Source organism: Scardinius erythrophthalmus (genome assembly GCF_964197995.2).
Source record: "Scardinius erythrophthalmus genome assembly, chromosome: 22".
NCBI lineage: Eukaryota > Metazoa > Chordata > Actinopteri > Cypriniformes > Leuciscidae > Scardinius > Scardinius erythrophthalmus.
Window position 1 is genome coordinate 19,806,826 of NC_138242.1, and position 22,662 is coordinate 19,829,487.

Here is a 22,662-nt window from a genome sequence, read left to right on the forward strand (position 1 = left end):
TGTAAAAAAGAAAAAATACATTTGATTTTCTTTCATATTTAAAAAATGCCATTGGAAATTTAATTTTGTCTTTTTATTTCCAGAAGAGAGTTTTGGACTCAGTTTACCTCTGGGAGAGGAATATGAACGAAAAAAGCAGAGGTTAAAGCAAGAGCTACGACTTGATTACCGGCGCTTTGTGTCTGAGGTTCAGTATGCTACTCTTTTATAATATATTAGCCTAATATATATATATATGGCGAATAAATCATACAATAAATATATTTAAATAAATACTTAAACAACTGATTTTTTTTTTTAATAAAGTAATTTCTTTCTTAGAAAAGAAATCAAATGATTGCTGATCCACTTCCACCGTCCCACATGCTGTCTCTCCCCATAAAAGAACGGAGATCAGCGAAGGTAAACCTGTGTTTGTTGTCCATCTGTTTACGCATGGATCACTAAAGCAAATTCTGCATTCCTTGGCATAACCCAGTTCAGTCCGCTGCACAAAGACCCACCCTTTCTGTTTGGCAAGCCCTCAGTGACATGAAGAATGATTTGCTTACGCTTAGTGGATAAGGTATCTTGTGGCAACCAGTATATTGCGGGACTGCAGATTTGTTTTGTGTAAACATTAGAAATTTGTACAAACATAAAAGTCTTATTTAATACTTGTTTATTATTACCATAGAAATGTGTTGTTCTATTAAAGGGGACCCATTATGCCCTTTTACAAAGTCTTGATTTTGTTTTCACATATTTTTACATTATTGCAGCACCTCTCTTCACAGTCTGTCAGTAACACTCTGGCGGCGTTTGAAATCACTTGCTCTCTTGAGTAGGTACTTATTTTTGAATAAGTAATTAAGTCACAACCACTAAAAAAAGTATGTTCTATATAGTATGAGTGTGGGTAGTATGAATGTAATACGGACGCACTACATTCGCTATGCTGTCATTATAATGTGACCTACCAGCATCAGTTATAAATGTCGCTTCACTGCCATTCACAAATCCTCTCCCGTGGTCTCATGGGATAGTTAAGTGTCCATCGTATGCACACTTAAGAATCTCGCCAGGAGAAGCAGGTCATTTCGGACATACTACTTTTGTCACATACTGTTTTTCGCTTACTATGTAACGGTTTTGTCTTTTGTGAATCTACCCAGGAAAAGCTGCAAGATGAGAGAAACAAGGAGTATAATCTGTTTCTCCGAGGGCAAGAGGGAGCACAGAAAATATGGAAAACTTCAAGTACTCCACAGGTTTGAATGAAATAAAACTCTGTATTGTTGTTAAATGTTCTATACAGCATCAATTTAAGCTTTTTTAAAACTCTGTAGACTTGAAACTTGCCTTGAATCCTGTGATTCTCAGCATAATGTTGATTGATTCTGTCAGGCCCTGGAGAGAGATGATTTTGGATCTATTACTCCAAAGTACTCAGATGGTTCTCCAGAGGTACAAGCGCAAAGGGGCATTCAGGGCACAGAGAACATTGTGTTCTCAAGGAGGGATGTTGCCACTCTAACTGAGCCCACTTCCGGAGTGCCTAAGGTATCAAGGCCACGGAGACAGTGGGTAAAGACGCCAGATCGCTGGGAAGGCCCTCACCGAGATCACACCAGTTCTGATGAGGAGATACTCTTTGAGAAGGAAAGGCTTAGAAACATACAGGAAGACACTGGTGCAAACAGGAGAGGAGGAAAACACAGCTCAAACAGGTGCATCTTACAAGTTCTCTCTTCCACTTTCTGTTTATTCTGGTGGCACTCAGAAGTTGATCTGTTTATATTTTAAGAAGCATAATAAGAATAATATTCTTGAGGGACTTCCATTTCAAGTTAATATAGGTCATAATTAGGCCCATGTGGAACTCTGACGAAAGCTCCATGGATTGGCACATACAGTAATTAGGACTGGGTGAAATGGCCAAAAATATGATCACAATATATTTTTTTCACAATATAGATATTTATCATCATATCAATTTACTATTAATGGGGAAGGAAATGCTTTCCACAAATAGACCTTGAGAATAAATGTAAACATGTAAATTTGTTCACAATTAAACTCCATAGAGCCTTTTACATACCTTTTATAGCCTACTTCATACCTTTTACTTTAGGGCCCCATGAAATCCATTTTATTTTTACCTAAATTCTGTGTTTTCCATTTTATTTTTTGGGGGACTCTGTGTTTTATGATTTAACACAAATTCATATAAACTCTAACATTTTAATCAAGCCTTTAAAATGTAATCAAATGAAAGTGTAACAGTTTACATCAAACCATTGCATTTTTAATTTTCGTCAAATAAGAGGCTGCACAACAGAACTGTATAAATTTAAAACATGGATGAAGAAATATCTTGGTTGTATGATATTCTTTAGAAATAATAATATTATTATTACTTTGTGAAGTACATTTGAGTGCATAGTAGTGATATATTTCTGTCATCATTTCTTGAAGTTAAACCAAACTTTTATTTTGACAGTTTGTCGTGAAGATCTTTCAGTTTTAGTTTCAGTTTCGGTGTACTTGACGGTTGTTTTTCCTCAAATGAAAAGGGGAAAAGCTTGTGAAGTGACTCTCAAAGCATGTGTTCATGTCCTCGTATATTGAGACGGCAGACACTGAAAACACAGTGAGCGTCACGTGTGTGAGTTTGTGTATCAGACGAAACCACGCCATTTATTCACACAAAGACACGCAGAATTCACTTATTACCGGCTGTTGTAACATTTATTTCTGCTTTGTGATAGGCTGTTTTAATCCATATCAAATAAAAATGTCCTGAGCGTATCATCGTTATCCATGTAAATTGTATCGCGATCTCGATATGATATCGTTTACGTTTAACGCCCAGCCCTACACACAATATTAGTGCTTGTCATTCACAAAATGTACCATGTAATTCAGCGCAACCCCCCCTCCCCCCATGCATTTAATCATTTTCAATCAATGTTGCTTACATAAAAAGTGAAAGATTTTTGATTTAGTTAATAAATTAATTATATAGACTAAATAATTAGTTCATATGAATAATTAACAAAAAAATTCAAATCAATATTTAATGTCCATCTTCCTCACCATTTAACATAAACTACTGTTCAAAAGTTTGGGCTTGGTATGATTTTTGGTAAGAACGAAAAATTGTTTTTGAAAGAAGTGTCTTATGTCACAAGGTTGCATTTATTTGATCAAAAATACATTACAAACAGCTATATTGTGAAATATTATTATAATTTAAAGTAACTCATTTTATTTTGATATAATTTAAAATGTAACTTATTTTTGTAAAACCTAAATTTCCAGAAGCCATCACTCCAGTCTCCATGTCACATGGTCCTTCAGAAATATTTTTTTACTGTCACTTTTCATCAATTTAATGCTTTTGCTGAATAGGTTTTTTTTTTCATTTGAAAAATAAATAAATATTACTGACCCACATTTTTTCAAGGGTAGTGCAATATAATGCATACATGGAAAGAAGATGGTTTAAGCAGGAAAAAAAGCTTACAGTTGTTTTTGCATAAAAAAAAAAAACATTTGCAGATGGTGTTTTTCACAACTTCTTGTAGAAGACATGAAATTAACAGTCCGACTATATCTGTGAAAAATATCTATCATCACCATAGCAACATTCGAATAAAAATAGCTTAAACAGATGAAGAGCCAAATATAAACCAGTGTAGAAAGTAGAAGGGTTGCACACAGTTTTAGATACGTTAAATTTGACATCTTACCTTCTAGACAGAGGTTAATGCAGACAGCTGTCACCAGAAGAATAGACAGACCCTGACAGCACATCAACTCAATTATACTGATCTGCAATTAGAGTAATTGGGGTATAAAGCCAACTCAGTGAAAGTAACTTATTTCACCTTACTTTCGGTGAAAATAAAACTGCAGTGAATCAAGTAGCAAAAGGGGTAATTACTCTAGCAGGAGTCTGTATTATATAAACCCTCCTTTCAATTTTCTGGCTTTTGAGTCTGCCTGTGCCGAAAAAGATGCATCAAAAGATGTGATGGTTTTCAGTCTTCATTTTGTAGATTTAACAATTGAGTCACTGAGAATTTAACTATTAAGTCTGAGGGTTTCTAACAATGCAGAGACAGGAAACGCTGAGTTTGCTTTGTTGGAAAGTTGTATCGACTGGATTTATTGTCCATTCTATCAGTGGGATTGTATTGATTGGTGTTGATGGGGAGGCTCAAAGCATCTGATGGATCTACAGCCAGGCTCTTTAATCCTGTGTGTGTGTGTGTGTGTGTGTGTGTGTGTGTGTGTGTGTGTGTGTGTGTGTGTGTGTGTGTGTGTGTGTGTGTGTGTGTGTGTGTGTGTGTGTGTGTGTGTGTGTGTGTGTGTGTGTGTGTGTGTGTGTGTGTGTGATTTTTTAGATTGTGTGAGGTTTTATAGATTTTTTTGCTTTGTGTGATTTTAATGTAGTCTACAAGCACCGACTCGAGCGCAAACCAGATCTGTAAGCGAGCAGAAGATGACAGAGTTTGCTACAGGACTCATGATTGGTAAGGTCAAATCAAACTTTATTTTCAGTATATATAAAAATGTGTCTGTAATTTGTAACCTGTGACTTGGTTATATAGGTACTGCTGAAGGGGACGAGGCCTCTAAGAGGAGGAAGCAACGTTACAAACTTGAGCTGCTACAGCAAATAGCCGAAAAAGAGAAGAACAAAAGAAAGTGAGAAATGATTTGATGATCGTGGGTATTTGAAATTAAAATCTTTCAGGGCTCAAATATTCACTTGACCATCTAAACTCAAATTATACAGGGAAAAGGAGCTTGAGTTGAGAGTGGCTGCAACAGGCGCTGTTGATCCAGAAAAAAAGGTGAAGGTCGTCAGATTTTTAATCTTTGATAAGTCATTGTTTTACATTTTTATAAACATGGTTTTATACTTTATATATATTTTTTTAAATATGTGAAATTTAGGATGTAAATATTAGAAACATCTAGAAATGTTTTAATGACTATTTTATATTAATGACTTTTATTTTTCTGGGGAAGTAGAAATATTTACAGAAGCTTTCTGCAGCTTTTGTTTGACATAATCTTAATTGGTTAAGATTATCAATGAAAAATTTAGCAAATCTTCTTTCACTTCTGAACTTGACAGAATTTGAGATTGACCCAGTGTTCTGGGCTTTGACACACATTTTCACTGCAACCATAGCTATGCAACAGCTGCTATGCTCCTATTTACAGTCATATCATCTTGTTTCCCACAGTCAGACCGAATCAAACTATTTGGTGCCATGACCCAGGAATACGAGGACAGGAGAAGGGATGTGCCTTACCAACCATGGCTGGGTCTTGGGGTCTTCAGGGATGACTCTGCCAGGCGGCTAAAAGAAGAGAAACTTCCACAAGCACCAAGAGACAGCGCACCTCCCGAGAGACCTCGTGTTGCTTTCCAGTCCCCGACTCTGGACCACAGCACTGTCTTAAGCCGATTGGCTAACACATCAGGCCTTGGTCTGGAAGCTCGAGCAGGGTTTGGGACCAATGGTGCAACCACTGTTACTGAAGACAAACACAGAAGCCTCTCAAGAACCCTGGGGGAGATAGTTGGCCCAAGGTTTGTGTTAGATCTTGTGTTATGTTCTTAGATTTTGCACTGAAACAACAATTGTTCTGAATTAACAACATAAAAGAAATAACAAAAGTGAAAGTATTTTATAATATGCCTCAATAATACTATAGGCACTATTTTGTTGCATATTTAATGAAATATTTCTGTTCTCTGATGTCAGAATTACAGGTGTGCATCCTCCTTTGGGTCCCTCCATCCCTGACTCCTATCAAACGCCTTATGATAATGCATATTACTATTATGGAGCCAGAAATCCTCTAGACGCCAATCTGGCCTACTGTGAGTGGCCTATATTTGCTTTAGCATTCTAGCTTGGATTCCCTGACTATTTCGTGATAAATATAGCTGTTGAATCCCAGTTTAATATGATGGTTTTGTGTGTGTGTGTTAGATGGACCAGCAGGGGGTCAACAGTCACACATCCCTCCAGAAGCACATTTGCCCGTTCTGCAGCCTCCCTCTGGAGGCCTTACACAGTAGACACGTTTTCATACTTAACTTCCATATTGAAATGACTAAACAAAAATAAATACTGTGGAAATATGAATTTCTAAATAGATTTATAATGTTTGAGTTGCTTTTTTAATGGCAAATTAAATTGAGGTATCAGTTGGGGAAACATTTATTCAGATATACCAGAATATAATAGAATAACATAATGCTCATCTCTGTCTCTCCATAGACCGATCAGCCGTGCTGGAGTTGTTCCCTCAGAACCAGCGTTCTTTTCTTCCAAGAGGCTGCAGCAGCCCAAGGAAAGTGCGGTTAGCTATCAGGAAGCCCTTAAGCAGCAGGTACTTTCACAATATTTTATGGTATGAGGTTTTTTAATTGTCATGCCATAGAAAGGGTCCAAATTAATTATTTAAATTACCCTATCAGTAACAGGGTTACACAGCTTTACATTTTAATGATTTAATAAATAAAAATTACTACATGACCTGTATGTTGTACATTGTAGGATTTTAATTGTTATATACAGTTTAGAAAATCAAAAACTACAACATGGGACAAGCCAAAAGCATTAAGTCATTTAAAGAGTTAGTTCACCAAAAAATGAAATTTCTGTCAATAATTACTCACCCTCATGTCTTTCAAAACCTGTAAGACTTTTGTTCATTGTAGACTTGGAATTAAGCCTGTTCCCCCGTTATTATTTGATTCACGGAACCGGACACCAGTTATCTTACCAAGAAAAAATTCTATTCATCAGCTTAGGAGAGAAACTTGAGAAGATGTTGTATTCGTGCCAGGTCTATGTTTTCAGAATGTTTCTCTGACGTAGTACAGTAAGATTGAGCTTATATACACCACTGAGTGACTTTCAACTTCCTTGTAAGATAGAAAAACATGTTGCTTATGTTTAAAAATGGAAAGCATACCTCATGCTTACACATGGTACAATCCACTTTCCCTCTGTGTATACATTAGTGGTACATTTGCATCAGTTGAAACATTCATTTCCTTGTAAAGAACATGCCAACTGATTGTATCATCATTAGTGGAACATCTCTGCTCAATAAACGTTGCATTGCACACGTACCTCTAAGCAAAATATACAACTCTCCCAGCTCCCCTCCTTGTTTCTAAAATATGATCCTTAAACACATGTGTCCATGCAATCTATAGTCTAACTCATATACATAATATTAAATAATGAAATTATATTAAAATATGAAATTTTAGTCTTCATTCATCTTCGGAACACAAATAAATATATTTTTAATCAAATCTGAGGAAGTTATTAAGGGGGAACTTAATACTGAAAGATATATCAGATAGCTGGAAAGATGTTTGTTTAACTGCCTGGTTGCAAGATCATTGAGTCTGAAATAGTGCAGTGAAGGGTTTGAAGACGGATGGCCTTGAATGCTACTGAGTTCCCCAAGAACTTCAGCAGTCTGACAGGAAGAGATCAGAGCAGAATACCAGTGTTAATTTTGACAGCAAATTTTGATTTAGTTTTAGTCATAGTCTTTTGACTAAAATGCCATTTAGTTTTAGTCATATTTTAGTCATCTGAATTGTTTTAGTTTTAGTCTAGTTTTAGTCGACGAAAATACAATAACATTTTAGTCGACTAAATCTACAGTATATTTAGTCGACTAAAATCGAATTTAAATTGTAATGCATTAATTTAGAATTTCTCTAAAATTTCCAAACCCATTATAGCCTACTCCCAAAACACTATTAACCTGTTAATATGAATAATTTGTAAAGTTTGAACATGCAATACAGACACATTTTTAACTGCTGTGAAATACAAAAAACATAATAAAATAAAACCACTTCTCCTAAAGAAATAGCCTAGTCTTTTTTATCAATGCATGATATATATTCATTCTTTATTCTTTCAAGCAGACATATTTATATAAATTAAATATAATTAATCCTTATTACAGCTTTTAAAGAGCAGTGAGTGCTTTTCTCTTTTTATTTTGTTTGATTAAGTGCACAGACGGCATTATGTGTATTACGCACTGTCACTTTAAGAACGAGTGTGCAGATCCAATGGCACTGATGCACATGATCCGCTATTCTCACAACGGTACATTCTTTATTCTCACAACAACGGTACATTCTTTAAAGACATAACCGACTGTGTTTACGTGAATACTCTCCAAAACTGACATTTAGACAATGTTGTGTGTATTTTATCCATTCAGACGCGAAAGAGAGCAGGCACGCTTCGGGTCGGGTGTGTGTGTGTGTGTGTGTGTGCGCGCGCGCGCGCACAGAAAAACATTCAGATCTATCCATGTCTGCTCTTCTCTTTCTCCCAGACGTTTACATTTTTTAACGATCTATAGACATGCCAACTCCTGTCCGCGGGTAGATCAGCACGTCACAATTCAAATCTGCGCTTTACCACAAACGCATCAGTTATGACTGGATCTCTTCCTCAATCGTCCCTCCCCAACATTTTCGTCTAGTTTTTATTCGTTGACGATAATGTCAATACATTTTCGTCATAGTTGTCGTCATTTAAAACTGTTTTTTATTTAGTTTTCGTCTCGTTTTCGTCACTGAAAAAATGTCGTTGACGAAAATAATGACGAAAATTATTCGTCAACGAAATTAACACTGCAGAATACAATATTTCCAAAGGTAAAGGGAATCTAGAGGCAGATCAGGGTTACGATCAGAAGTGGTTAACTGAAAGTTTGAACTTTTCTTCTCAGAGGTTACTTTTAAAGTCTGATTATATGTTGAGTAATACTACTTTGATTTTGATGTTACAATTACAATATTTGACATTGAGGCTTCATTCAGGTAGGCAGCAATTTTCCCTGTGCCAAACTCTTCCATTTAGTTTATTTGTAGTTTGAAGAGCAAAACAAACACATGAATGTTTCGGTTTTCATTTGTCAAAATACGGCAGATAAGGTTTTAACTTTTTTTTCTTGTCTGAAAACAAACCAGATGATGCACTGTTTGAACAAAGCCTTATTGTCTGAATTTTATGGAGCACAGATTCAAGAACGACAGCAGAGACGGTATAATGAGAAGGTGGAAAAAGAGCTGTATGACGCTAAAATAGAGGCTGAGATGAAGGCCTACGAGCCCTGGGGACGAGCAGGAGGAGGAGCCCCTCTTAGAGACGATCATGGAAATCTCATCAGTACGCATGCAGAGTTCACACTTCACTCAGTCCAGTCACTGCAGTTTAATAAGGCTTTAATTAGTCCAATCCAACATTAGTGGGAGTATTACTAAAAACCTTTTTTTATTGTTTACATACCCTTTGTGAATCTGCAAGGTATTAATCAAATACTAATGCATTTTTTTATTTAGAACTGCTCTAAAGTTATTTGACATTCGACACAGATATTTAAATGTATCAGGGTTTCTACGGTCATGGAAATCTAGAAAATCAAGGAATAATCACGAGAATTCCTATAGTGAATATGATTCTCTTTTTCTAGCTTTGCTCCACTCAGAAATATCTCATCAGCTAGAAATGTTCTTTGTGAGTTAAGGTTAGTATAATGAATGACTGTAAAAATGTAAAAATCACAGATAAGGAATTTCATTGGTCAAAAGATGTGGGAACCCTGATATATTCAACAAATCAAGTGAGGCACTTACACAAAAACACAGAAGTCTACAAACAGTCATTGATGCTTATTAGGGTTCAATCAGGGCAATAGTGAAGATAATCTTTTTTTAAATGCTAATTTATATTCATATAAATGCAAAAAGGGGTATGTAAAATTATGAACACAACTATATAGTGTAGTTATGTAACTGAAATTCACTACCATTCAAAAGTTTTCTGTCAATAACATTTTTGGACAGAATTGTATTCAACCAGGACACATTCAATTGAAAAGAAGTGACAGTAAAGACATTTATAATATATTAACTAGTGCTGTCAATTCTTTGTTTATATAATAATAATAATAATAATATATATATATATATATATATATATATATATATATATATATATATATATATATATATATATATATATATATATATATATATATATATATATATATATATATATATGAAGAGTTCAGATACAAAAGCCTCTAAGTGCCATCTGAAATTTTCTCCTAGAATGATCATTTTTATAAAGCTTGTATATTTAAGTTAAGTAATTTCACTTAAATGACAATTAATAGGTAATTTGCATTGCCATTTAAGTGAAATTATTGAACTTAAATATACGAGCTTGATAAAAATGATCATTCTAGAAGAAAATTTCAGATGGCACTTAGAGGCTTTTGCATCTGAACTCTTCATATATATATATATATATATATATATATATATATATATATATATATATATATATGTATGTCTGTGTGTTTGTGTACATATACTGTATACACACACACAAATAATAACAAATGTTTCTTGAGCAACAAATCAGTATATTACATTGATTTCTGAAGGATCACGTGACAGTGAAGACTGGAGTAATGATGCTGAAAATACAGCTTTGACATCACAGGAATAAATTGCATTTTAAAACATAGTAAAATAGAAAACCATTATTATTGTAAGTTGTAATAATATTTTACAATTTTACTGTTTTATTGTATTTTGATCAAATAAATGCAGTCTTGGTAAGCATACAAGACTTCTTTCAAAAACATTATAAAAACCTTACCGACCCCAACATTTTTAACTAGTGTAAATCCCAGTCATCCCACTTATAGTTCAATGTCAGTTGATTCAGAAATTTTGGTCTGGAATTGAAAGCTGGCAATCTTCACGGAAAACAATTAATACATTTGTATTGTTTTTCAGTCTATGCTATATTTTTACAGTCATACTGATACTGAAATTTTGTGGTATCAATCATAGTGATTTTATTTATTATCACAGTAATTAAATCATATTCATGTTTCTGTTTCAGGTGATTTGAAACAAATGCATAAATCAAATGTGGACTCTTATGATTCCGGAGGCAGAGTAGCCCAGATTCCAGCGGCTACTTCACCTTATGCATCAAGTAACTTTGGCCACAGAATTACAATTTGTCTCACAATCAGAAAAATTATGTAACTTATAAGTGGAATAGAAGTTTTAAATATCTGTAATGACATGCAAGTTGGTTTTCAGCCAGTGGTCAATGAAGGTACTGCATAGGGTCTGTGCACTTCTAAATTAATATATATAGAAATTTAGTAATATATATATATTTTTAAATTGTACAATTTATTTCTATTTAATTAAAAATAAATATAAAATGTATAAAAAAATATTAAAGCTTCTGACTTTGTGGATATTATCATCAAGCCTTTTAGAAGCTAAAAATAAAATTGCGAACACTCCATCCAAATCCTTTCTACCCCTGTAGAGCCTGCAGGTCTTTCCTCTTCTCAGCCACCTGTGCAAGCACGGGGTAAACTTTTCAACGAACTGCCCACTCCACAGCAGCTCCGTGACCAGGAATTGTACAAGGAGTGTTTGAAGCAACAGGTACGGACTCACTTGCCTCATTCAGTCACCTTTGTATAATGTTGTCTGTGCTTTTGGCCTGCCATTTCACTTTGTCATCATCATTTGGATGAACAGATCGAGGAAAAGAGGAGAAAGGAGGCAGAAGAGAGGGAGCGGATCCGGCTCGAGGACGAGAAAGAAGAGAGGCGGCTTGCCGAACAGCGAGCTCGGATCGAAAGAGAGTATGAGGAAGAGCAGGAGAAGAAGCGTCAGAAAGAGAAAGAGGTTCTTTGCTGTGATATTACATGAATCCCAAAAAGGGCTTGCTAAAAGGAAGATGTATTCACTTTGAAGTGCTGGTCTTCACCCAGATTGAACATATGAGTATGTAATGAAATAGTCAATACTCTAAAGGCTTTAACACACCCTTATAACCCCTAACAAACAGCTTCTTTTGAGGCCGTCAATGGAAAAAGATGATTTTTGCCCCCATTATGGAGGTGTTACAGCATCTACCAGCAGGGTCTAACTGGAGCATGCTTGCTAACTCTTAGCCCTTGACCTAAAAAAAACAAAACAAACTTCTATTGTCAAAAGTGTAGCGATGTATAAAGCACAGCTCACACAAACCAAGCAGTTGGTCAGCTCGACAAATTCATGTGGCTAACTTGAAAGTAAGAGAAATCTGCGTGGGGAACTTTTATGTGAAACTCCAAATCGTGAATATTCCTATTGGAATGACTGGATTACACATCACAGAAAAAAGAAAGGTACAGAGTCACAGGATGTGCTTCCTTTCTGTCATCTATTTTACAGCATATAGCCAAAAATGGGGAGTTGATCAGGCAAGCCGAAGAGCGCCGTAAAGAGGCTGAAAAACTGAAGAAAGAAGAGGAGGAGAAAGAGAACGAAGCCCTGAGGGAGAGACACGAAAGAGAGAATCAGACACAGAAGGAGGTGAAGGGTGCACATTATCATGTCTGTTACATTTGTTCATGAGGCTTTTCCCTCAAGCCAAACATCCTTTTCTGTGCTGACATATCATTCTCAAATACCAAAAGGTCCACAGGGCACCATCACCACCCCTACCAGCCTTGCAGAAGAGACTACGTAAGCAGATTCCTAGACCTCCATCGGCGGAGAGCCACCGCTCCTCTGCAACTGTGTCTGTGAGTGACACACATGCACAGTTACATCATGCTTCATATGCCGTTTAGACGGCAATGCTTGGGTGTTTTCTTCAATTATGGACACACTAGAAAATAAACACTTTTCACACTCTCACTAGTCCTCTAACAATGTTCATATGTACATTCATCACCATCACAGGAGCATTGTCTTTTTTTTCTCTCTGAAAGTCTTGAAAATGTCCACCTCGTTTCCGCTACATCTCAAATGACAATATCGTGTTTAGCTGCCTTCTGTGGTGGAAATGACATTTTAAACGACAATTTTACTGTGATTTCACAAAACAAAAATAAATTAGTTTTGATAACAAAAACCAACCACTGGAACAAAAAAAGTGAACGTCTAAAGTGAATGACATTTAAAGTGACTAATCACAGTTATTTTTTTCCCTCTGTCTGTTTTCAATTAGATGCGCTCGATGTCAGCACCACATTCTCCCCCGGTGCCTGCCCGCAGGAACGAGATCAGGGCCACAGGTAACTCTCATCACCGCTTGTACTCTAGCCGTCGGAGCTATGAAGGACAAAGTCCCTGAACTGTATACTGTCTTTTTATTTCAGAAGAAAAGCAGACAGTGATCAGGGAGTTATCAGCCTTGCGTAGGCAGCTGCGGAGCGAACAGAGACGCCTGGAGGGACAGTTAATGCAGTCCAACGAAAATTACCACCTCCCTCTCGTTCATGGCAGGTACGGTAATAAACAAACATCCTGCACAGACACATTGTGTCAATTAGACCCTTTAATGAAGTTAATTTCCCTCCACAAACATATTTATGTATATTTCACTGGTGTTCCTATTTATTTGGTAAGTAGCCATGTAGTAAATGGGATAATGTACAGTCAATATTTCAAAATAAACCCCTTCAGAATGATGTACCTGATCATCCTGTCATGGTTTGTCTTGTCATCATGACCCTCTGACCGTGCATTACGCCTTACATATTGAACAGGCCAAGAGAACACCTCCGGGAGGACGTTTTTGAAGTGGCAAGACTTCGCAGACAAGTACCCAGCAGGAGGCCGGCTTCCCACACCACTGCAGCAACCAACATGCACAACCTACAAGATTTTAATCATCTGAAGTACAGAGGTAAATGTCACACAGAGTTTTTTGCTTGGAAAACGTCTGCAGAACTCTTCAATGGGTCTGTAATTTCACTCAAAAAGACTCATCACAGCCGTGATGGCTCCCGAAATCCCATTCACCAGCCTTTATTACCTTCACATATCCACCAACAGCCACACTCATTTCCTGTTGCCCACGCTCTGATCCTTTGTTAGCTTCAGTCATGGGCGTCAGTTTGGTTTGAAATGTGCTGGGGACAGAGACGCGTTCGGAAGTGCATTTTCAGAAGTGCTGGGTACAATGACGCATTCATTTTTTTTTTCTCTTTCGCGCAGGTCATGTTTTGAAAGAAGATGTCCTGTAGCTTACTAATGTAAATAAAAAAAATGTATACAAAAATGTGATGATGTTCGACTTGTTTTATGAAGAAGAAAGCCTTAAGTTTTCAAAAAGCATTAGACTACAACCCACTATTCTGCTTCATAAGTACCATGTTGACAATATGACATGACGTGGTTTAATGTACCTAAACAATGATTGCCAAATTTCATGACATGACATTAAGCGTTTCTGCTTCATTAGAGTCTATTGTAAGGAAAAAAGCTTAACGTGGTTTAATGTACCTAAACAACGATCAATGATCCCCAAATTTCTCTCTCATATTGCTCCTCATAACCACTGAAAACTGTCAAAAAATCTAACCAAAAGTCCAATTATTATGGACGTTAAGTTAAAAGTGGTGGGTACAAAATGACTAATGACGAAATCTGGTGGGTATGCGTCCCCACCGTCCCCACCGAAATCGACGCCTATGGCTTCAGTGTAACAGCAAAAAACTGTCATCTGCTCTCCAAATAGCTTGTAAAGTCACACTTTAACACACTGGCTAAATTAGTTCAGCGAGATACTACTTGCCAAGATGGCCGCTATGTTGACTGCCTTGCCTTAAATGGATTTTAGGTTTTAGCCTTTTAAGTTAAACTTTTAGATTCAGAATGATGGATCTTATGGATGGATGGATAAATGGATCTTATGGATGGATGGATCTTATGAATGGATGGATGAAGTTAATAAAAAGTATCCTTTGGTAATCACTAAAACTACTAATAATTGTTTTTTGTTAATTGAAATAAAGCTGAAAATGAAAAAAACTTAAAAGAAAATTTGAAATGTAGCATTGTAAACTAACTTAAATGATGTTTTTAAGTACCAAAATTACTTAACTAAAACTGAAATGGTTATAAATGAAAGAAATAGAAACATATACAGTAGTCAACTTTTGAAGTGGATCAAAACCTTTCATCAAAGCTATACATGGATTTTGAGCAATACCCGTTCTTTTCTTAGGACAACTTTGATTAACTTTTTTGATCCACTTCAAATGTTGACTACTGTAAATAAAAAAAAACGAATAAAATGACAAACATAAAAAAATGACTAAACCTTGAAATAAAAGTTAAATAACAAAAAGTTAAAAATAAAAGCCAATTCTAAATATGAATAAATACTATAAATAAAATACCACTTTTAGATATAGGCAATGGACATTTTGTCGGGGTTATTGGCGTAGACGCGAATAGAGAAGTTAAATATTAAACAGGAGAATATCATTGTAGCTAGTATGAATTATCGTTGGAATTTAAATTTGAGGCTTAAAATTAATTACACTTGGATCCCGAGAGCAAAAACCTGGATGTGGTTGAGTGAAAGCTGCATTATTTTAAATCCAATGTCCTGATGCTAATGTGTTTTCCTAGAGGAATGTCTGTTTCATGTCCCTTTGGAAGTCTTTTAACCTTCTCCTCTGCTCAGAAGATATATTCATCAACTCTCCCTCTCATCTTCTCACCCCATGGGTCGAATAGTCGTATCAGTCATCAAACCCCCCAGCAGGAGAGAAATGAGTAGCATCTCTGTGAGCCGTGACTCAGCGCCTGGCTCCATGCCCTTGCTTTGTTATGCTCTATATCCAGCTCTGATTCCCTCTCTACATTTCTGTGGCAGAGCTGCTGTTCTTCCCCTGTCATGTATGATGGACAACACTGATTTGCAATATGAGTCTGTGTTTTCTGTGATTGGATTATGTGTGTCCATATCTGTATTCAACCTCCCTGCATTATCTGTCAGTGATGCTGTAGTCCTGGAGGAGAGGTTGACTCTTATCTGTGTGTGTTTGTGTTATCAGAAGGTGCATCCCGTGAGGAGGTGCGGCAGGCATATCCAGACCCCCCCAGTGATGATCACAGTCTAGATATCCAGCAACAGGCTCTGTTACGACAACAGCAACGAACCATCAACAGCCTGAGGAGGGGCAAAGCTGCTGGTCAGTTTTCAGTCAAATAAATTTTTACTTTGTTTATATAGTTTTCCTTTTTTACCCAACAAACATAAGGATACTGATAAACACAAGGCACATGCATATGTATAGTATATACACATACATGCATACATACAGTTGCAAGAAAAAGTATCTGTACCATTTACAGAATCTGTGAAAATGTGAATGTTTACAAAATAAGAGAATATTTTGAATATGCTGGAATAATTTCCAGCATTTTCTGCATATTTGAACCCTTTCCAGCAGTGACTGTATGATTTTGAGATCCATCTTTTCACAACAAGGAAGATTGAGGGACTCAAACACAACTATTAAAAAAGGTTCAAACATTCACTGATGCTCCTGAAGGAAACGTACATAAACTTTGGCTGAGAAATGACCGCCAAAAGATTTAAAGTCATTATTGTGTTAAATGAGAAAAGCATCAAGTATTCATTAGATTTTTGTTGTTGTTGATTCAACTTAGAATTTATTACACAAACTTTAAGGCTTCAATGGCCATGAGGGTGAGTAAATCACAGAATTTTCATTTTTGAGAGAACTATACTTTTAATGTTTCGTTTTTTTTATTTGTAGGGAAATATGAAAATATTTTTTTTAAATTAAGTGATACTCTAAATAAGAAACTAAAACTGCCGGTAGGTGGCGGTAAATTCGATTCATTCAAACAGCTGATTCATTCAAGAATTAAGAGTACATTTGAGTCAATTGCTTTCTTTATGAATGCACCATTGAATCATTGGTTCACCTGATTAATTCGTTCAAAACGCAGATTCATTTAGAAACGTATTATATATTTACTACTGTCCAAAATCTTAGGGTCAGGAATTAATACTTTTATTCAGCAAGGATGCATTAAAGGTACAATATGTAATTTTTTTTGCTTTAAAAATAGCAAAAATCACTATATCTGTTATATATATTTTTTTAGTTGTGTACTTACATTATCCTGACTGTTTCCAACAACTTTCAAACCAGGAGAAATTTGAAATTTAATTCGAGAAACGTCCCGTTTCTTTATTTCCACTTTGTCGCCGTCAATGGCGTCATATCCGCGTTCTCCCTGTTTTCCGCTCATACTGCCATAGTAACCAGAGTCCTCTGATAGTAACCAAGGCGACAGACGTGGACAACTGTGTAGTTCGTAATGTCTATTTGCACGCTGTTGTTGTTTCGTTCAAACATTATGGACCATGGCAAGCAGACTTTGGATAAAAAAGGAGAACTAAAACGAGAATCAATATCAGCGCGGTGTTTTCGAGATGCCTAGAGCTCCACGTCCGAGACTTCGACCGCTCCTACATGTACTTTATTAAACAGGTGAGCACATTTACATAAAACTAATCAATGATCAACAATGATAAAATGTTAGAATATGATCTGTATGTTATTCTAATGTTGATCTAGCTTACTGCTAGTCTCATACAGACAAACTAACACATAGAATAACATAAATTTCAACACATTCAAATGCAGTTTAGTGTGATAGTGTAATGTTAGACCAGGTGAAACAGCGCTGCGTTACCTCATAAGTTTAATTTGTCTAATAAACTGGCCTGTGAGTAGTAATTCTGCACTTGCGTGTAGTTCGGTAGAATGAAATGTCCATATTCCTTTTATATCCGCGGGACTTGCGTCGCGTGTGGAGCTGATAGTTGTCTCTTAGCAATCCCGACCTGCTTCATATCACAGTCATGATAAAAACATCGATGTATTCAGTCATCCATAAACATTATTAGATCGGTCGGCTTGACGTTGACGACAAGATCCATAATTCTTAGCAAATGTTGCGTCATCAAACTACGCCTTTGTTATTGTAAGACGTTAGCGACCCCTAGTGGCGAAAAAAATTACATATTGTACGTTTAAAGCTGCAGTCCGCAGTTTTTCCTCTTTGTCGCCATCTCTGTTCGAAATCGTGGAATTATCAACTTTACATGCGTTGTGCCTCGGCATGGCACAGCGCGGATGAATCCAATGTTTTGAGGAGAATGTGCGGCTGTCAATCACCGCGCTGGTGGTGTGGATACTGTCATTCGCAATCACAGATTCTACTTTTTTGAAGTATGACCAACATAAGAATTTTCACCGGAAAATGTCGTCTGAAGAAGTAAGTAACATGCACTTTTGTTCTGACCAACTAAGGGGAAAAAAGCATTGCAGTAAATCGTGCTGATTAAATCTAACACTCGCTTATCATATCACGTCAAACTGTGCAAATTATTCTTTGTTCTCAAATTGTTAATGTTAACAACATCAGCATTGCGTGACTACATTTAATGCCCTCACGATATTTATCCTTGTTTTCGCATGGGCCGGTTGCAATCTCTTTTTTTTTTTTTTTTTTTTTTTTTCAAAGTCTTTTGCGTTTTACAACGGGTGAATCTCCAGTTGTCACTGGTGATTGTCATTTGAACCTTTCTGGATCCGCCATCAAATTGACAAGTTTAATTGTATCAAGTGCTGCGAGAAAAGGCTATAAATCTCCACCTCCAACATCCTCACACTCATAGCCTACTAGCCGAGACTCCTTCTTTATGTGCACAGATGTGACGTAATGACGCAAAGACATGCTTGAATTTCCCGCGGAAATCCACTAGTACCACTGGAATTAAAAACATTATTACAAGCTTACCATTTTGAATCGAGCTAAGGCGAGCAGATAGTTTTGAACACTGGTTGGTTATCATTTTTAACCCAAAAAAGCTACGGACTGCAGCTTTAAATTGATCAAAAGTGACATATATATTATATATATATTACATATATGTTTTTTAGCATTTACTGAATATATTAATATAAAATTAAAACCTAACCTGTCTTCCTCTGGGCAGATTACTTTGATGTGGTGTCTTCAGGAGAGCAGCATCATAAGCAGGTATGTCTACGAAAAGGTCTATTTTTTTTCTTTTTTCTGAGCCCTTAAAGGGTATCTGCACTCTGTTAGCGCTGTCTGACTGTTCTGGCTATTGACTTGACGTCTTTATTGATGTGTTTATCACCCCAGAGGCTGAATTCTGCAGAGGATCCAGGCAGACGCTTGCTGTTAGACTCAGAGAGCGCCTTTATTGGTAAGTTCCTCTAAAATAAAAAACGGAGAGAAACGTTTTATTCACCAGCGTGACACAAATGCTTTTTCACCTGAAAAGTTTAGACTTCTAGATTACATTTAAATTACACCCACCAGCATATATACATAAAGGGTAAGATTACTCAAAGAATACTGACCCTCGTGTGGTTCCAAACCTGCATGACTTTTTCCTTTTTGAATATAAAAGAAATAGTTTTGAGAGAATGCAAGTCAATGGTAACCAAAACGGCTTGGTTAACAACATTCTTCAAAATCTCTTTTGTGTGAAGAAAGGACGTCATACTAACATTCTGCCATGAATTATTTTGATATATTTGTAAAGCCCATACTTCCAAAAAGGTCTTCAGAAACTGATATGAAATCTCACCAGGGCTTCAACACATAAGTTGAGTTACATTGCTTGTCTGCAACACAGAATGCCTGTCAAAAATCACATTATTGTGATATTTAGTTCTTTAGATAATTTTTAACTTGACCATTTAGCTTTAGTAATATAATGTGATATGTAATTTAAAAAACACTTAAGGGGTACATTAGAGTTGGGGCATATCGATTAACATAATTTAGAAACAATAGGCGTCTGTGGGAAGTATAGGGGTGTGTGTGTGTATGAGCAGCTGCTGTCACTGCCACCAGAGACGAATGACAGCTAGTGTGACAGCTATGAACTCCAGACAGAAGAGAGACTGACTAATGCCTGTCTTCACAGCAGCGCCCCAGAGAGATCAGCAGTCACCTTGTAAATGAGTTCCCAAAACAGTCTCGGCCTCATTCATTAAATGCCTTTTCATTTGCTCAGTTTCAATTACCAAGCTTTGATTGCTTGAATCGTGCTTGTTTGAGCTAGAGAGAATCTCGAGAGAGAGGAAGGACTGCAGAGCCTGCTGTTGCTGAACGTTTGTCGGCTGTAAATAACCAATCGGTTGTTTGTACACAGACCCCAGTGGCGATTCATTCCGTCGCCAATCAAGGCGTGACCAGAGAGCGAGACCGGCGGTTAGGAAGGCAGACGTGTCTGGTGTAAGAGACCCTTGTTGTGCACAACTACATCCTCACTTGACCAAGGCAAAGTCATTAGCTTTGTTCCAAAACTTTGTATCACAGTTGAATCCATTGGAGTAATTCCAAAGAAATAAACATGGCACACAAATATTGTGTAAAATAGTATATTGATACTTTAATAATTTAATATTCATTTGTTTTAATACGGTTTACACAAGCTAGTTTTTTGTTTGTTAATCTCTACTACTAGCGATTGTCTTCTCTGCTAAAGAATATGTGCAGTCTGCCTTAGAATTTGGTCAAAACAAGGGATCTTTGAAGCCTGCCTACTCTTTAGAAGCCTTCCATCAGGTTTTGGAACGGAGCTTGTATTTAATTTTTTTATTGAATGCATCCACAAAGACTCTGCGCTGAATGACTGTACTTTTGTTTGTCGATAGGATGTGGTAAACAGGTACACTCGACCTGACAGTGGTCCTGACAGCCAGTCCCTGCACTCGCTAACCAGCGCAGAAATAGAACGGCTGAGGGAGCGCACAAAGAACAAGATGACATCGCTGAACAACATGAGAGAACACGACCGGAGATCAGGTCAGGAACTTCTCGCCCAGCCAGACTACTTTTGACTACTAGCATGAAGTCTGGTCAACTGTGTCGCGTAATCTGCCGCTCAAGACAAAGTTCTTTTCCATTCTTTGATTGGGTTAAAAAAAGAAAAGAAAAAAAAAAACTGAGCAGTGGTATTTTGGGCTTAATGTGACCAAGTTTGCTGTTTTACCTGACATTTAAGGGTGGGTAATCTAGATATCCTAACTAATCAAACCTTTTCGCAACTCTTTCCATGACATTGACTGAATTTCCCATCATTTATGAGACAACGCTTCCCTGCCATTGACTGAATTTTCCGGCTTTCCGTGTTTTCACTGTTATACAATAGGGGGCGCTATTACGCATCTTCTGACAGAGTACTGAATTTCTTCAAAACTTAGTTCAAAATTGACCTTTTTTTTAAGTGTTGAAAAAAAAATGCCTGAAGCTAGAAAAAAACCCCTGTTAAAACAGTTTTTTTTTTTTTTTTTACGCTGGCGGCGAAACAGTTGAAGATTTATTGCTATGCTAAACCGTTAGCTTGCTAAACACAAACTAGTAGGTCAGAAGCATTGAGATGTGTATTTTTTGTGCTGTCTAGGGGAAGTGTCAGCTGAGGAAGGGGAGGAGCTATGGCCACAGACTCCTTCAACCAATCGGCCTGTTTCCATTGACACCATTGCCACAGAGCCCTGGTTACGTCCTAGTTCCTCAGATACGCTGAAGAGATTCACGGGCGGGCGCAGGCCATCCAGCCGAAACCATGCAGGCCAGGATTGGGAAGGGCCGTCCACTTATCATGGTTAAATCTCATTCTGAATTCTTAACCAGTTTTGTAACTTTGTATAGCTATTTTATACGTTTATTCAAACGTGTACACATGATGCTAAAGATGAATGTTTACAATTTATCAGTCAAGTTTCTTTAAGATTGTAGTGAAATGAAATATTACACTTAGGAAGTTTTGGAACACTTCCTGTAGCATTAAGAGTGTTTTTGTAGCATTAATCAAGTCTGTTCCCTCCAGCCAGAGAGTGCAGTCTGGGAGAAATGAACTTTTACTGTGACAGTGTATGAATGTAAACGGCATGAATTCTGTTTGTTTGTCAGGTAAGAGATCTGTACTTCCAATGTTGCAATTTGTAATTTTTAACGATTAGTTTACAGAAGATGAATTGTAAGTTGGAATATGAGGTTATGCAAGCATATGCAAACAGTATACCTGAAAATTGAAGGTAATGTAATTGAGTCGATTGACTCTTAATAAAATATTTTAAGAAGTTTTAAACACTTTGTTCTGTAATGCACTTATTTCAAGTGACATCTGAGGCTAGGGTTAAACTAGGGTTTTCAATCAGATGTCCGCAAATATAAAATTGTCTTCAATTCGTCATCATGAAACGGATGTTGCGATTTTTCTTTTCTCATGACACACATCTGAGTGAAATGGCTTCTCAAACAAGAAAAAAAGTAGGGTGGGACTCGATTTTTTCCATTATTTCATTGGATGGTTGTGGTTTGCTATTGCTATGACATCATATGAGTGACAGGTTGTCCCGCCCTCACACCAGTAAACACGTCATCAGAGAAGAGATGTCTGCAAGAGGGAGTGGAAATTATTTTGATTACGAGGGCACAGTGAATTAAAAAGCACAAATACTGGAATATTCCATTAAAAAGAGGAACTGTCTGTTTTGATTTCATGTTGATTTTACACATTGTGTAGTGTTTTCTGGCCTGTATTTCTAGACTATTATGAAATACATGCTGGAATCATTCCGTCATTTTCAAACGGCTCACAATGCGTCGTTTGTGTGAGAAATGAGATTATAGCAAAAAAGGTCACGATTTAATTTGTTATTTGTGATAGTACACCTCGCTTT

At 36.7% G+C, this 22,662-nt stretch overlaps 1 protein-coding gene across 2 annotated transcripts in view; it reads left to right on the forward strand.

Annotated features, from left to right (window-relative positions):
- The window catches only part of cspp1a (centrosome and spindle pole associated protein 1a), a 22,985-nt gene extending 921 nt beyond the window's left edge, over positions 1-22,064 (forward strand). For both annotated transcript variants that reach the window (XM_081353068.1, XM_081353067.1), the window contains 26 exons: positions 84-187; positions 322-402; positions 1,155-1,250; positions 1,387-1,709; positions 4,441-4,520; positions 4,599-4,695; positions 4,787-4,844; positions 5,244-5,593; positions 5,769-5,887; positions 6,000-6,084; positions 6,291-6,402; positions 9,083-9,230; positions 10,980-11,075; positions 11,424-11,545; positions 11,642-11,791; positions 12,323-12,463; positions 12,568-12,675; positions 13,104-13,170; positions 13,255-13,381; positions 13,645-13,784; positions 15,946-16,083; positions 18,933-18,976; positions 19,106-19,169; positions 20,127-20,209; positions 20,632-20,782; positions 21,381-22,064. In XM_081353068.1, coding sequence (XP_081209194.1) covers positions 84-187; positions 322-402; positions 1,155-1,250; positions 1,387-1,709; positions 4,441-4,520; positions 4,599-4,695; positions 4,787-4,844; positions 5,244-5,593; positions 5,769-5,887; positions 6,000-6,084; positions 6,291-6,402; positions 9,083-9,230; positions 10,980-11,075; positions 11,424-11,545; positions 11,642-11,791; positions 12,323-12,463; positions 12,568-12,675; positions 13,104-13,170; positions 13,255-13,381; positions 13,645-13,784; positions 15,946-16,083; positions 18,933-18,976; positions 19,106-19,169; positions 20,127-20,209; positions 20,632-20,782; positions 21,381-21,586 — 3,290 coding nt within the window. In that variant the 3' untranslated portion in view covers positions 21,587-22,064. The remainder of the gene's footprint in view (positions 1-83; positions 188-321; positions 403-1,154; positions 1,251-1,386; positions 1,710-4,440; positions 4,521-4,598; positions 4,696-4,786; positions 4,845-5,243; positions 5,594-5,768; positions 5,888-5,999; positions 6,085-6,290; positions 6,403-9,082; positions 9,231-10,979; positions 11,076-11,423; positions 11,546-11,641; positions 11,792-12,322; positions 12,464-12,567; positions 12,676-13,103; positions 13,171-13,254; positions 13,382-13,644; positions 13,785-15,945; positions 16,084-18,932; positions 18,977-19,105; positions 19,170-20,126; positions 20,210-20,631; positions 20,783-21,380) is intronic.
- The last annotated feature ends 598 nt before the right edge of the window (positions 22,065-22,662 follow it).